Source organism: Ammodytes marinus, assembly GCF_949987685.1.
Source record: "Ammodytes marinus genome assembly, chromosome: 19".
Lineage (NCBI taxonomy): Eukaryota > Metazoa > Chordata > Actinopteri > Uranoscopiformes > Ammodytidae > Ammodytes > Ammodytes marinus.
In genome coordinates this window covers 11,650,241-11,665,880 of record NC_137223.1, presented here as the reverse complement: position 1 = coordinate 11,665,880, position 15,640 = coordinate 11,650,241, and the positions used below count along the sequence as shown (strand labels likewise).

At 41.5% G+C, this 15,640-nt stretch overlaps 2 protein-coding genes across 2 annotated transcripts in view; one reads left to right on the top strand and one right to left on the bottom strand.

Moving 5' to 3' along the window:
* Positions 1 to 12,953, bottom strand: part of aven (apoptosis, caspase activation inhibitor) — a 52,981-nt gene extending 40,028 nt beyond the window's left edge. The window contains exons 1-2 of the mRNA XM_080048367.1: positions 12,737 to 12,953; positions 10,137 to 10,308 (exon numbers count right to left, since the gene is read on the bottom strand). Of these exons, the coding sequence (XP_079904493.1) occupies positions 10,137 to 10,308; positions 12,737 to 12,931 (367 nt within the window). The 5' untranslated portion in view covers positions 12,932 to 12,953. The remainder of the gene's footprint in view (positions 1 to 10,136; positions 10,309 to 12,736) is intronic.
* A 676-nt stretch (positions 12,954 to 13,629) lies between these two features.
* chrm5b (cholinergic receptor, muscarinic 5b) lies at positions 13,630 to 15,174 on the top strand (the record flags this gene model as incomplete). The annotated part of the gene is made up of 1 exon (XM_080048091.1): positions 13,630 to 15,174. The coding sequence occupies one exon, from the start codon at positions 13,630 to 13,632 to the stop codon at positions 15,172 to 15,174; it is 1,545 nt and encodes a 514-aa protein (XP_079904217.1).
* Between the last annotated feature and the right edge of the window lie 466 nt (positions 15,175 to 15,640).

Below are 15,640 nucleotides of genomic sequence, written 5' to 3'. Positions count from 1 at the left end.
GTCAAACTTGGCTGATTATAGAAATCTGATCAGACTTAATGCTGATATTAGTGAGTCCTAATTAGCATGTTAAATATCGCCTAAACATTATTACAGTACATCCATCAGCAGTGCGCAATTTTAACTCGACAGGTGTGAGATTTCGATAAAGGCAACATTTTCAGTTAGTCTAAGGAAGATATGTGTAAATATCTTGTACATTTCTATGCCAAAAAATGTTATTATTAAAGTGTACCTCCCAAAATACTACTGTTCTCATAAGCCCAAACCATAATGCTGCATTAATTGCTTTTTTTTGTAGCAATTATGGGTCAATGTGACAAGCTGTAAACACAACACTGACACATTATGCTCTTTTAAAATGTGTATGTGTACACGATAGCAAACTATTTTCACATCCAGCCGACACAGAGGGATGTTAGGGGGCTTCTGTATCTGTGTCTACTGCCACATAATAAAAGTAAGTCCAATATTCTCCCCCCATGTCAATGCTATTCAGGTGCTACATGCTCCAATAGGGTCATATAAATATATATATATACACTCAACAAAAATATAAACGCAACACTTTTGTTTTTGCTCCCATTTTTCATGAGATGGACTTAAAGATCTAAAATTCATTCCAGATACACAATTGTACCATTTCTCTCAAACATTGTTCACAAATCTGTCTAAATGTGTGATAGTGAGCACTTCTGCTTTGCTGAGATAATCCATCCCACCTCACAGGTGTGCCACATCAAGATGCTGATCTGACATCATGATTAGTGCACAGGTGTGCCTTAGACTGTCCACAATAAAAGGCCACCCTGAAATGTGCAGTTTTGTCTCACAGCAAAATGCCACAGATGCCACAAGCATTGAGGGAGCGTGCAATTGGCATGCTGACAGCAGGAATGTCAACCAGATCTGTTGCTCGTGCATTGAATGTTCATTTCTCCACCATAAGCCGTCTCCAAAGGCGTTTCAGAGAATATGGCAGTACATCCAACCGGCCTCACAACCGCAGACCACGTGTAACCACACCAGCCCAGGACCTCCACATCCAGCAGGTTCACCTCCAAGATCGTCTGAGACCAGCCACTAAGACAGCTGCTGAAACAATTGGTTTGCATAACCAAACAATGTCTGCACAAACTGTCAGAAACCGTCTCAGGGAAGCTCAACTGCATGCTCGTCGTCCTCATCGGGGTCTTGACCTGACTCCAGCTCGTCGCCGTAACAGACTTGAGTGGGCAAATGCTCACATTCGATGGCGTCTGGCACGTTGGAGAGGTGTTCTCTTCACGGATGAATCTCGGTTTACATTGTTCAGGGCAGATGGCAGACAGCGTGTGTGGCGTCGTGTGGGTGAGCGCTTTGCTGATGTCAATGTTGTGGATCGAGTGGCCCATGGTGGTGGTGGGGTTATGGTATGGGCAGGCATCTGTTATGGACGAAGAACACAGGTGCATTTTATTGATGGCATTTTGAATGCACAGAGATACCGTGATGAGATCCTGAGGCCCATTGTTGTGCCATACATCCATGAACATCACCTCACGTTTCAGCAAGATAATGCACGGCCCCATGATGCAAGGATCTGTACACAATTCTTGGAAGCTGAAAATGTCCCAGTTCTTGCATGGCCAGCATACTCACCGGACATGTCACCCATTGAGCATGTTTGGGATGTGCTTGACCCGGCGTATACGACAGCGTGCACCACTTCCCACTAATATCCAGCAACTTCGCACAGCCATTGAAGAGGGGTGGACCAACATTCCACAGGCCACAATTGACAATCTGATAAACTCTATCAAGAAGATGTGTTGCACTGCATGAGGCAAATGGTGGTCACACCAGATACTGACTGGTTCTGAGTCCCCAGACCCCCAATAAAGCAAAAAAATGCACATTTCAGAGTGGCCTTTTATTGTGGACAGTCTAAGGCACACCTGTGCACTAATCATGATGTCAGATCAGCATCTTGATGTGGCACACCTGTGAGGTGGGATGGATTATCTCAGCAAAGCAGAAGTGCTCACTATCACACATTTAGACAGATTTGTGAACAATGTTTGAGAGAAATGGTACAATTGTGTATCTGGAATGAATTTTAGATCTTTAAGTCCATCTCATGAAAAATGGGAGCAAAAACAAAAGTGTTGCGTTTATATTTTTGTTGAGTGTATATATACACACATGCTCCAATAGGCCAGGGTTCGACATAACGTATAGCCCGATGGCCCGGGGCCAGTAAAATCATATGCAGGGCAAGTTGATTGGCCAGTCACTGTCCCGCCCGGGCCAGTGACTGGCCAATCACAGTTCAGTATCTTTTTGTAGACTACCTTTTTTGTAGACTATCATGGTTCATTGAAATGCGCGTTGAGAGTCGTAATGAAAGCAGTGTTTATTTAAGACTCAATATAATAAACCTAATATTAAATATATTTTTTAATGGACAACCGATGCGTGGGCGTTTTGACAGGTGGAGCAAGAAGCGGGTGCACTCTCGCTCCGTTGGCAGAGCTGCCTACCGTCCGCCTGCGAGTCGACAAATCAATCGACTTGCTTTGCCCCCTTTCTTTCTTCCCACAGCAGAGGTTGAGGTGCAGAAAGTGATAACTGCGCTTTTCCTTTATCTGCCACCGTAATGTTACAGTATTTGCATACAAGCCCCAATGGTAATACAAATGAGAGGCGTTATTTAAACGCTGTGAATGCGTCTCCGGTGATTGTGTCGGTTGTAGACAGAAACGAACGGAGGGACTCCGCTCACTGTACAGTTCCTATAGTCGCGCAGTTTGGCACTGTGTTTTCAGGCTCGAGACATTCAATCAAATCGCGGAAGTCTTTCCCATTGAAATCGCTAACGGGGAGAATATCCCCGGTTATTATTTTAGCCACAAACCACAGTTCATCTGCGCGGCGGCTCACTCGCTGGCGAGATCACACGGTGAAACGCTGCTGTGATCGGACGAACGCATTGTGTGTTTCTAAGGTGATTTGACGTCATAGTCTCAGACGAGCGTTTAACTTATGCTGCATATTTTGCACTGCATTGTTTTTTATCAATAGTTTGAAAAAATGGTCCCACACCGGACTCTTATGTGAAGCTGACACTTCATGGAGAAGTGACACTCCTGCAGCGCGCTCACGACCAGACGTGAACTCACATACACGGTGAAATATCCCATTAAAAAAACGGCATAACCCCCTGATTTTCGTATTTCTATTCTATTTTTAAAGTCAACTTGAGCGCAAGTGGAAAACCGGTCATTCGGTCGACACATTCACATCCCTAATGCATATAGAGAAAGTAAAAACAGCCTACCACACCACAAAGAATGATCAGACCTTCATCTCTTATTTTTTTTTTATGTTTGAACATGACTTCTGCAGGTGAACTATTCATTAAACTGCCCAAATTCAAGAATAAAAACAATCAAAAATCATAAAATCAAACTACTGGACTTTAAAATACTGGCCGACTCTTTCAACATACTTTCAGTTGTAGGCTTCTAATTCAATATGTTTGCCTGGTTTTATATTATGTGTATGAGCAATATCAACATTTCATATAATTAACTAAAATAAAAATAACCAAATCTAAAGGGAATATCTATACTGTTACAGTATAGATATTCCCTTTAGATCTGGTTATCTTTCTTTATTTTTCTAATACAGGTATTATAATTATTGACACTAAATTATGAAGAAAAAAAAAGTGTGTGCAGGGCCAGTGAAAATATACAAGGGGCCAGTAAAACTCAGATCCACTGGCCCGGCGGGCCAGTAGGAAAAAAAGGTTATGTTGAACCCTGAATAGGGTCATATATATATATATATATATATATATATATATATATATATATATATATTAGTGGTGGGCCGTTATCGGCGTTAACGTGCTGCGTTAACGCCAGACTCTTATCGGCGATAAAAAAAATATTGCCGTTAATCTCTTATTCCACCTCCTGTTCGACTCAGGGGAGATCGGGACTTTAAGCAGCGGTGTTTTAGGGACGGCTACGGCGCCAGGGAAAGATTCCAACAGGCTCCACTATCACCTAGCAACACTTGCATCGGCTACTTGCTACAGTTGGTGTAGCGCTCACAACGTCAAAAACCCATTCTGCCGTTGTAAACAGACGGACTACGGCTTTGACTCGCTCTGACTACAGCGATAGGAGGTGATGACTTAAATCCTCGAATGCTCAAAATTCTACTCGACCGCCGTAGCCGTCCTCTCAACCGTCGTTGCTTAAAGTCCATACTATGGACCCCACTAATAGCCGGGGGCCGTTGTTGACACTTGAGGAGCCTTTATTCTCTCACACACCCGCCGCTCTCTCTCTCCATCACTTGCCCACGACACAATCGGGTATTGGAACGCAGGGTGGGTGTGTGTGGCCACCGGTCGCCACGTAACTATAAGTTTCCAAGTTTTAAACACTTCTATCTCTTCAACGTCAACGTCACCGTACCCGAATCCTAAATATCCCCATAGCAGATGCTATATTTCATCGGGGGGGAAACTTTGTTTTGCGCCACAGTTCGGCCGTAATGCTGCTGCACACACACACACAGACACAGACACAGGCGCACACACACACGCTGCATGACAGAGACGAGGGGCGCTACCAAAAAGACGAGAGGAGCGGTTGGAGCAGTTGGAGCGTTTAGAGACACATGCGTGCACATTTATTTACATAAAATCGCAATCGCAGTCATTTGTGCAGTTATGTAAAATGTTTCATTAAGGAAAATTACAGAAAAAGTAACGCACAGTGACTTTGATGAGTAACTTTAATCTGATTACTGGTTTGGAGATAGTAACGCGTTAGATTACTTGTTACTGAAAAAAGAGGTCCGATGCCGGTAACGCGTTACTAAGTAACATCTTGTTGAACATTATTTATTTTCATCACCAATTATCATAGTAGAACAGCTTCCTCAAGCAGTTTGTGATGCATGTTGGAAACAGGAGATGAGCCCCTGGTCTGATGCGCCACCTGGCTTGAGAAACACGTTCTCAAAGACTTACTTTGAGTCATTATTTAGGAGCACACACATTATGAATGAATTCAAACGAGCCATTTTAATCTAGATTAATCTAGATTAATTCCAAAATTAATCTAGATTAAAAAAATTAATCTATGCCCACCTCTAATATATATATATATATATATATTAGAGGTGGGCATAGATTAAAATGTCTCATTTGAATTCATTCATAATATGTGTGTGCTCCTAAATAATGACTCAAAGTAAGTCTTTGAGAACGTGTTTCTCAAGCCAGGTGGCGCATCAGACCAGGGGCTCATCTCCTGTTTCCAACATGCATCACAAACTGCTTGAGGAAGCTGTTCTACTATGATAATTGGTGATGAAAATAAATAATGTTCAACAAGATGTTACATAGTAACGCGTTACCGGCATCGGACCTCTTTTTTCAGTAACGAGTAATCTAACGCGTTACTATCTCCAAACCAGTAATCAGATTAAAGTTACTCATCAAAGTCACTGTGCGTTACTTTTTCTGTCATTTTCCTTAGTGAAACATTTTACATAACTGCACAAGTGACTGCGATTGCGATTTTATGTAAATAAATGTGCGCGCATGTGTCTCTAAACTCTCCAACTGCTCCAACCGCTCCTCTCGTCTTTTTGGTAGCGCCCCTCGTCTCTGCCATGCAGCGTGTGTGTGTGCCTGTGCCTGTGTCTGTGTCTGTGTGTGTGTGTGCAGCAGCATTACGGCCGAGTCGATCTGTGGCGCAAAACAAAGTTTTCCCCCCGATGAAATATAGCGTCTGCTATGGGGATATTTAGGATTCGGGTACGGTGACGTTGACGTTGAAGAGATAGAAGTGTTTAAAACTTGGAAACTTATAGTCACGTGGCGACCGGTGGCCACACACACCCACCCTGCGTTCCAATACCCGATTGTGTCGTGGGCAAGTGATGGAGAGAGAGAGAGCGGCGGGTGTGTGAGAGAAGCTTCGCCCCTCGTCTCTGACATGCAGCGTGTGTGTGTGTGTGTGTGTGTGCGTGTGTGCAGCAGCATTACGGCCGAGTCTAAGCTGAACTGTACAAATGACTGGCTCCCTGAGCCGAACAGGAGGTGGAATAAGAGATTAACGGCGATATTTTTTTTATCGCCGATAAGAGTCTGGCGTTAACGCAGCACGTTAACGCCGATAACGGCCCACCACTAATATATATATATATATATATATATATTAGGGCCCGACCGGTATTGATTTTGGAGTGGATTTTGGAGAGGATGCCGATTATTTTCAGAAAAAAATTACATCGGCCGATTAAAAAAAATAAAAATCCCCAAAATATATGTAATAATAATGTTTGATATATATAGATATATATACACACACACACACACTGTGGTTGGCTATAATCCTCGGATTGAACCCAACACATTCTAATTTAGCCTATTGTTCATAGAAAAAAATATTCGTTAGTGCAGCTTTAAACTATTAAGAAATAATGAAAAATGGGTTAAACTCATAAAAAACGTAACAAAATAAATATAATTTCCATGCCTTCCAGTTAATTATTTTGGTAAACAAGGAAATTAAATCACTTGTTAAATGATATGAGGTCAATCATGTGTTGGTCGTAACCCTGCTTTGAATAATACCGTAGTACCTGTATCACATCACATTTATATAACCCAAAAAGGAATCAACACTTGTTAATACAAAACCACCATTTACAGACTTTTGGACACAAAAACATAATTATTTACTTTACTATCCGCAGTATGTTATGAAGTCTACTCAAGCTGAGAGAGGCTGGGTCAAAGGGACAGCAGATTTGTACAAGATTTTCGAGCACTCCAGCCAAACCGCCAATAAAGAACGGTAGATCAAGCCTTGGTTTATATCAGCAGCAGCCCATATATTAAAGTTAATATTTGAGGGTTTTTGGACTGTTAATCGAACAACATAAAACAGGGGTTTTCATAGTGTGAGAGAATGAGACCCCCCTCAGAAAACAAATTTCAGCGGAGCCGCCCCCCCCCCAAAAAAAGTTCTAAATCCTTGTGTGTTTTGATAGATCTTTTAATTATTTTACAAATTTAAACATATTTTTTAAAACATTCTAAAAAATTTTGTTCGTTTTTAAAACACATTTTATAATACATTTTAACATCTTTATCAAAGTAAGTTTTTGTTTTGCTTTTTTAAAATACATTTGAATATCTTAATCCAGAGTTTTAATCCTGCTTCCTTTAAGCATGGATTGAGTGTGCAGTGGAATGAGAATGATAGGCAGACAGACTTGCCCACATTATTGACTATTGTTAAATGTCATTCACACAAAAAATAGTAGTAGCCAGCGGAGAACCAGACCCTCCTAGGAGGGTCCAGGGGTATGCCCAACCCGGGAGATTTCTTTTCACCTTTTTAAAGTGAAATGCATGAATCTGGTGCACTTTGAGAGGAAAATTAAGAGGCTTAATATGAGGAATTGTGTGAATAAATAATTTGGAGACACTGGGTCGGATGAATTAGAAGCTATTGAAGAAAGACACATGGATTTTCCATAAAAATATTAATATAAAATAAAAAAGTGTATGCAGGGTCCTCTGGGTTGGGCTTGGTGCTCTTTTTCTTTAACGAGACCTATTTCTCTGTAATATAGTGAATGCATTTAAATTCAGTGAGAGGAACGAAGCAGAAAAACTCTTGTCCAGCTATGCCGTGATGTTAATATAAAAAACACAATCCGGGCCCCCCCTCCTCCCCCCTGCCATAACCCCGCGCCCCACAGTTTGAAAACCACTGACATAAAACATTTAAATATGTCAACAATGGACTGTGCAAAACTGTTTTTGACATTTAATACAATCAATTCACAAACCAATAAGAAAAAGAAGTCTGCACTGAAAATTCTGGCAAATCACAAACACCATTTCGTCAATTAGCTACCGTCAGTGTTTATCAGAGGAAGATGATCTACAAATTGCGTGTTATTAACATTTAAAAAAAACAAAGGTATTCCATTAACTATGCAAACACCCGGAAATCTTCACATTTGAGATGCCCGGAGGAACAAATGTGTGGCATAAACGTTGGAAAATGTATATAAATCAATCAATGAATCAATTGTTTAACCTCAAAGTTCAACTAGAAATAGTGAAAAGAAAATTAATGACATTGCTCTATATTTTTTTTACCAGTTATTAGCTCCATCAAATAGTACACATCCAGCTTGACAGTAACAAACAGACCGAAGACCTATATGTCCATGTAGATTAGAGGCAAATATGCTGTGAAAGTGCAGAAGGAGTAGAGGGAAGTTTCAGGTAATGAACACTGCACTCACTCAAGAGCTTCAAATTTCGCATTATACACAGCTGTGAGCGTGGGATGTTGTTGAAATATAAATTTAAAAAAAACGAGAAGCTGCTCTCTGAAAAAGATGGTTTCTATCACTGATCAGCAGCGATCACCTGCTCATGTTTAAAGCCTCTGTAAACCTGGTCTAAAATATTTAAAGAAAAAATACGATATCAAAGTTGGGTGGCTCAATTAGTTTTCACAAAAATCTGATTGAAAATAAATGTTCATAAATATTATAAAACCATATTTCTGTAGAGTTTATTAAACTTAAATTACAATATCTTTCATTCGGATTGATAAATATGCCTAACTCTTTTCAGAGGCTTACTATCATGCAACTAACTCCCCAAATGAAGAGTTAGAAGATTTGGTGGATTTGGGTAAATAGGGGGTTTTAGATTCAGGAAACTGTAAAATCAAATCAAATCAAATAATCAACTATAATAAAAGAGTAACTACACCAAATCTAATAAACTCACCGCCAACTAGCTGTGACAACATCATACACGCTATGTGGCTGTGATGTAGTGTGGAACCGAACCGTACTATGTTAAAAGAGAGGGAAGACACATGCGGTCTGTGAAACAGACAGGTGCATGCTACGCTCTTAAAACAACTTTAGTTTGACCTGTTATTAACAGGGTCTGCACTTCGAGCCACAGAAGTGACTGTGACACACAGCTCAGTGACGCAATTTAAAGTACTTTAAAGCTAAGCTCCTGATACTCCTCCTCAGACTCATAACTGACTCACCTAGGTGAGTTTACCCGAACAAAGGACTATATTAAAAAAGCATTCTTTGCATGATCATCAGAGGAAAAATTAGACATTTCAAAGTTCCTCGTAGATACTTTAATATAATGTGATGCAACTTGAGCTAAACTTAAAATTCCCACATTAGATCAGAGATTCGGTCTGACACATGAAGAAAACGTCTTTGCTAGTAAGACAACACTGAGCGTTCATGTTCAGTTCCTTTGGGGAAAGAAATATCAACGGAAAACGGTGATGAGACTGTTGAGAGCTTAGTGGGCCGGTCACTGACAGCGACCAATGAGGCTGAAAGTAGTAAACAAAGGCAGCGATATGACAGCCCTGTCCATACACAGCAATTAAAGTCCATTTAGAAGACACACATCTCGATTTCACTAATTAGGATACGGAGACAACTCCAGAAATTAGACAATTAGAGTCAGCGGAGTATTTGACACAATGTCACAGAAAGGCTAAAACACAAATTAGAAGTCAACATGAAAGCATAACAGCCTTGTGCTCTGACTCAAATCAAGTGGTGCTTTGATCAACACTGCTAAAAATTAACCAACGTTTAGATGGCGGAGCAGAAGATGAAAACATGGGAAATTGACTGAAAATAAACGTTTGGAGGAAATAGGATTTATAACATTGCTGTGCCTCTTGTGGTCCGAAATATTAAATCCCCCTCCTGATCAAATGTAGAGCCAGCTACTTTGTTTTCAACACTTATCAAAATGTATGTCAAAATCAAAAAATATCTCCACATAATCCGCTACCTGTCCGTAATGCGTGTGCGGTGAAAAAAGAAATCCAGTATTAAAACACAGCCTAGGCTCTGTAAAACTGTATATAGACAAAGTAGTATGTAAACAACAAAAGGGGCCCACCGTAGCTAACAACATGATAGTTTACAGAGCCTAAGCTGGGTATTAATACCAGATTAGTTTTCAGTATCTCCAATCGATAGCCTGACTGAGCCCAACCAAACACAGCTTACTCAAGCTTTTTGTGGCGTAACAGTCTTACCTGCGGACCCCAGCAGGGCGTGGTAGTCTGTTCCTCGCTGAGTGGGCATGTCCTCGTCCGTCTCCTGCCTCTCTGACGCCTCGTAGCGGTCCCAGTTTGACTGCAGTTTCCTCCTGGAGAACACCTCAACTCGCTCAACTTCCTCCTCAAAGCTGTCTCCTTCATCTTGATCCTAAGAAAACAAAGAGAACATGACAGAATACACAATGAGTAATGGGAGATTCAAGTGACTTTAAAGTGAGACCAGAAGTGCCTCTCATATGTGGTGGAACATCACATTGTTTTCATTGCCTTTCCCTTTAATCCACTTTAATCCACCAAGCCATTTTAAACAATTACAAAGAGCTTCAGTAAGACAAACACTGGGTAATTACTTAACTTACTTACTAAACTTTGAAGAAAAAAAAAGAAGCTGCATTTTTTTTTAAAACATCTTTCATCCATAACTAAAACGATTTCCTACTCAAAACAATTTGTCAGGAATAGGATATGAAAATGTAAAGTTCAAAAATCAAACTAAGAGACTAACGTACTAGAGTTCAGATGACAAATTAATCAGCAACTTTTTTGATAATACAATTATTTTCAATTTATGTCATAAATTGAAAATCTTTTAGTTTTTGACCAGTCATTAAAAGAGGAGAAGTTATTTATTGATTCACCCTGAGCTCTGGACAACCAGGATTGACATTTTATAAACAACATAAATTATCTATTAAATTGAGAAAGAAACAACGATTAAAGAATACAATAAGTGATTGAGTTGCAGCCCCGGATCACTACTTTACCTTACCTTCCTCTCAATTATCGGCACACACACACACACACACACACACACACACACACACACACACACACACACACACACACACACACACACACACACACACACACACACACACACACACACACACACACACACACACACACACACACACACACACACACACACACACACACACACACACACACCATTAACTTTGTGAAGTTGCGGGGTTACAATGATCTGTACAACATACAGAATTGGCCGATGGTGTGAGGAAGGAAGTGATTCAGACTTGTTTGCTTCATTTGAACTAATTTCTTTAAAAGTCTAATTTGTGAAGAGCCAGAGAGCCTTGGGTACTGTCTGTGACTAATGACATTTTTCCAGGGCAGAAATTAAAACCTCTTGACGTTGCTCCACACAGCGCAAATTCAAAGATTATTTTGAAAATCGGTCAATGACACATACATAGCTCTGATTGAGTAGTGGTAGCGGCAAAGCCAGACAAAAGAGTCAAGGTAAAATGTTGCGGCCTCATGTGCGACAATGAATAGATGTCAGAGCCCAAAACTCAACTCATTAAATGTGTCTGAGTCATACTTTTTTTCTCTCTTCCATTTTGTCACATAGCTGCACAGACCTTCAATGCCGTTGTCATGGGAATGTGCAGCGTTAAGATGTGTCGGAAGGACAAAGTGTGGCTTTGCAGTCAGTGTGTGTGTGTGTGTGTCAAAACTCAAACACACAAACAAACAAATAAAAGAGAGATAATTCCCCCCCCCCCCTCCCGAACATTATCATCAAAGACCCCATGGAAGCATGAAAAGGAAGATTTTATGATTGCAATCAAGTATCTGCTGGGCACCAAAGGAGATTTGTATGATTGCAATCACAGAGCCCCTGTGGTTTTGTCTTCTAATTCTGTAGTTACCATGGCAGTAGCATCTTCTGACAGAGCATCCCAGCGGAGAATGAAGCTGAACTCACTGGTGTCATCATACCCGAGGCCCGGAAATAACTTTATCGTGATTCACCCAAGTGAATCATGATGATAATGTTATTTTGTTAATTTTATATTTCCGGTCATTCAAAATACACAACTAAAAAGCCAATAATAACAATGTGTCACTTAAATGTTGCAATGTGACCATATGGATCATGCCATGCTTATCTGCGTGATTTGATTTTAATTAGAGGCCATAGGACTATTTAAATATTTTAAACAAAGATGCTACATCAGGTAAAAAGATAGAATTCTAATGCACTTGTCTTAGCATTTTGAACAGATTGATTTAAGAAATGTTAATATAAATGAAGGCCTTTATTATTCAATGCCCTTTGTAATACTGTAAGGATCTGTAGAAACTCTGTCTAAACATTATTCTTATGTCAATATGTGCACTGAGCATGTGAAGTAGAGAAATGTGGCTGTGATGATGGTGCTGGCATTAACCCACTGTTCTGATTCACAGCAATCAACGACCATAGATAGTATATAAACGACTCAACTCAAGGCTGTTGTGCTTTGTGTGGTGAAATGAACGTCACATAGCCTATCAGATTGACGTCATCCCATATTACTTTTGTCTTACGCCTAACTGAGGATGACTTTATTCCAAAAAATATGAACATTTAAAAGTTTTCATTAGGCTCGGCTCCAGCCTCTGAATGTATTGCTTATGAAGCCGAAATGAAGAGTTGATGACATTATTATTTATCACAACCTTCCAAGAACGGTGTGCGTTTTGTAAGTGACACAATAATACAATTAGAGTATTTTTCCAATGAGGTTTGGTAGGGCGGGATAACGGGGCAACGTTTCACGCTCTCTCACCCGGTGTCGGAAATCAGCTGCGGGGGCGCCTCCCCCGCGTCCACGGCCCCGGTAATGGTCTCTCTTGCTCCGGCCGCGGTTGTGGCTTCCTCTGCCTCTGCCACGGTGCTCACCACCAGGACTGTCACCGTCATTTCCACCGCGGCCACCTCTTTTCCAACTACCTCCTCTGATTCTGGTCGGTCTTCCCTCCATTGCTGTCAATTATGGCCGGACAGTTTAGCGTGTGACACCTCATAGCAGGCGGAAAGTAGTGTTACATTGAATGGTGTCCCATGTCAAGATGGTGCGCAATGGTTCCGAGTTGTACATATCACACTTTACTGTGTTCGACAATAATCTTTTTTACATTTAAATATTGAATGGCAACATTTTACATAACTTTATGTAAAAACAAACAATAGGTTGAAAAATAACTGACAACAATATAGGTGATATACAATACACCATAAGGCAATACATCAAGGGTACATTTGAGTTTACAAGTAGGCCTTCACAAATAGATAAATAGATACAATTATAATAGGCCTACATAAATACATCAAAGCTAAATAAAAACGGCTGCTGTGTCAAAAAAAAAGTTTTAATTGTTTTTAGGGGCTCATCTGTATTGTATTATATTAAATTCTGAGGCATATTAATTAAAATAAATCAAATCATCACAGTCAGTAAATAAAATAATGTTGTTCTCATAATATGCAAATAATGTGCAAACATCACCAGCAATATATATATATCTTCAGTAACATACAGCACAAATCAAATGAAAGTTTTTTAATTGACCGTCATTAATGTGCAATTGTGTCTCATTCATGTTTTTCTTTTTATTTCAGGAAACCTCTTAATGGAGCACCTCTCTCTGACCTGTCAATGGTAACACAAAAAAAAGCACTATGGATGTAGACCCGCCTAACAGCAGCTTTGGCAACACGTCCCATGTCCAGGCCGCCCCCCACAGCCTCTTGGAGGTCATAACCGTCGCCACGGTCTCGGCCATTGTGAGCCTAGTCACTATCGTCGGCAACGTGCTGGTGTTGCTGTCCTTCAAAGTCAACAGCCAGCTGAAGACTGTCAACAACTACTACCTGCTGAGTTTGGCTTTCGCTGACCTCATCATAGGAGTGCTGTCCATGAACTTATACACCACGTATATCCTGATGGGTTACTGGTCCTTGGGAAACCTTGCGTGTGACCTCTGGCTAGCAGTGGATTATGTAGCCAGCAATGCTTCGGTTATGAATTTACTCGTCATCAGCTTCGACAGGTACTTCTCCATTACGAGGCCGCTGACTTACAGGGCCAAAAGGACTCCCAAGAGAGCCGCGTTCATGATCGGCTTTGCGTGGATGGTGTCCTTTGTCCTCTGGGCGCCACCCATTCTGTGCTGGCAGTACTTTGTAGGGGAGAGAAAAGTGCCTCCTGACCAGTGCCAGATCCAGTTTTTAACAGAGCCCGTGATCACTTTCGGGACGGCCATCGCTGCTTTCTACATCCCCGTCTCTATCATGACCATCCTCTACTGTCGGATCTACAAGGAGACGCAGAGACGCACCAAAGACCTGGCAGAGTTGCAAGGGCTTGCCACACAAAATGTTCTGGAGGGGACTAAACCCCAGAAAACCATCATCAATTCCTGTTTCCATTTCACCAGAGAGAGGAGAGACCGGAGTCAGGCCTCCTGGTCTTCATCTAACCAGAGCAATGCCACCAAAACCACCACCAGGTCGGACGACGCATGGGTGAAAGCGGACCAGATCACCTCGTTCAACAGCTACACCTCATCCGACGAGGACCACGTCTCCATAGAAACCCCAAAGGGATCTTTCAAAGAGCAAGGCAGTGTACAGAGTAATAAGAACAGGGAGGTGGTGGCTGATTATACAGAAGATGGGTATTTGCCTACTCAGCAGAAGAAGAACAGTAAAAAGCACACCTCTTATAAGTCCAAACCGGGCTCGAAGGGTACAAACGGGAACCCTGAGATCGCAACGCCGTGCCCACCTGGAGTGGAGCACCAGTCAGCCAAAAACGCCTCACCCTCCACCTCCTCCACCACCTCCAAACCCATGGACCCCGTGCTCAAGAACCAGATCACTAAGAGGAAGAGGAACGTGCTGGTGAAGGAGAAGAAGGCAGCCCAGACGCTGAGTGCTATCCTCCTGGCCTTCATTCTCACATGGACGCCCTACAACATCATGGTGCTCATCTCCACCTTCTGTACTACCGAGTGCATCCCCATGTCCCTGTGGCACCTGGGCTACTGGCTGTGCTACGTCAACAGCACCATCAACCCCATGTGCTACGCGCTGTGCAACAAGACCTTCCAGAAGACTTTCCGCATGCTGCTGCTCTGCCAGTGGCGGCGGCGGAGGAGAGGTGAGGACAAGCTGTACTGGTGTGGTCAAAACCAGCAGAACGTCAACAATAAAATGACTTGATGCGGCAGTTCAACTACTATAGAGCAGACATGTCGCTGCATGTGATTTTTCGTGTTTATGTTTTTGGAAATAAGCTGAGCCTGACATGTCACTTGAAGGTGGAGTCAGCGATTCTGGAGAATGCTTGTTGTCAAAATCACTTTTTTGTCAAAATCGGTAAATATCTCCACACGATCCACTACCTGTCCATAGGCTACTTTTGTGTATGTGCTGAAAAAAATCCAGTGTTAATACACAGATATGTTGCTAGCCACGGTGGACCACCTTTGTTTACATACCAGTTTACAGAGTCTAGGATGTGTATTAACACCAGATTTTTTGTCAGCGACAGGTAGCGGATCGTCAGGAGATATTCACTGATTTTGACAAAAAGTGATTTTGACAACAAGCACTCTCAAGAATCACTGAGTCCACCTTTTAACTGCTGCTCCTGAGGCCTGTTTCAGGTAGCAGGTTTTGAGGCAAC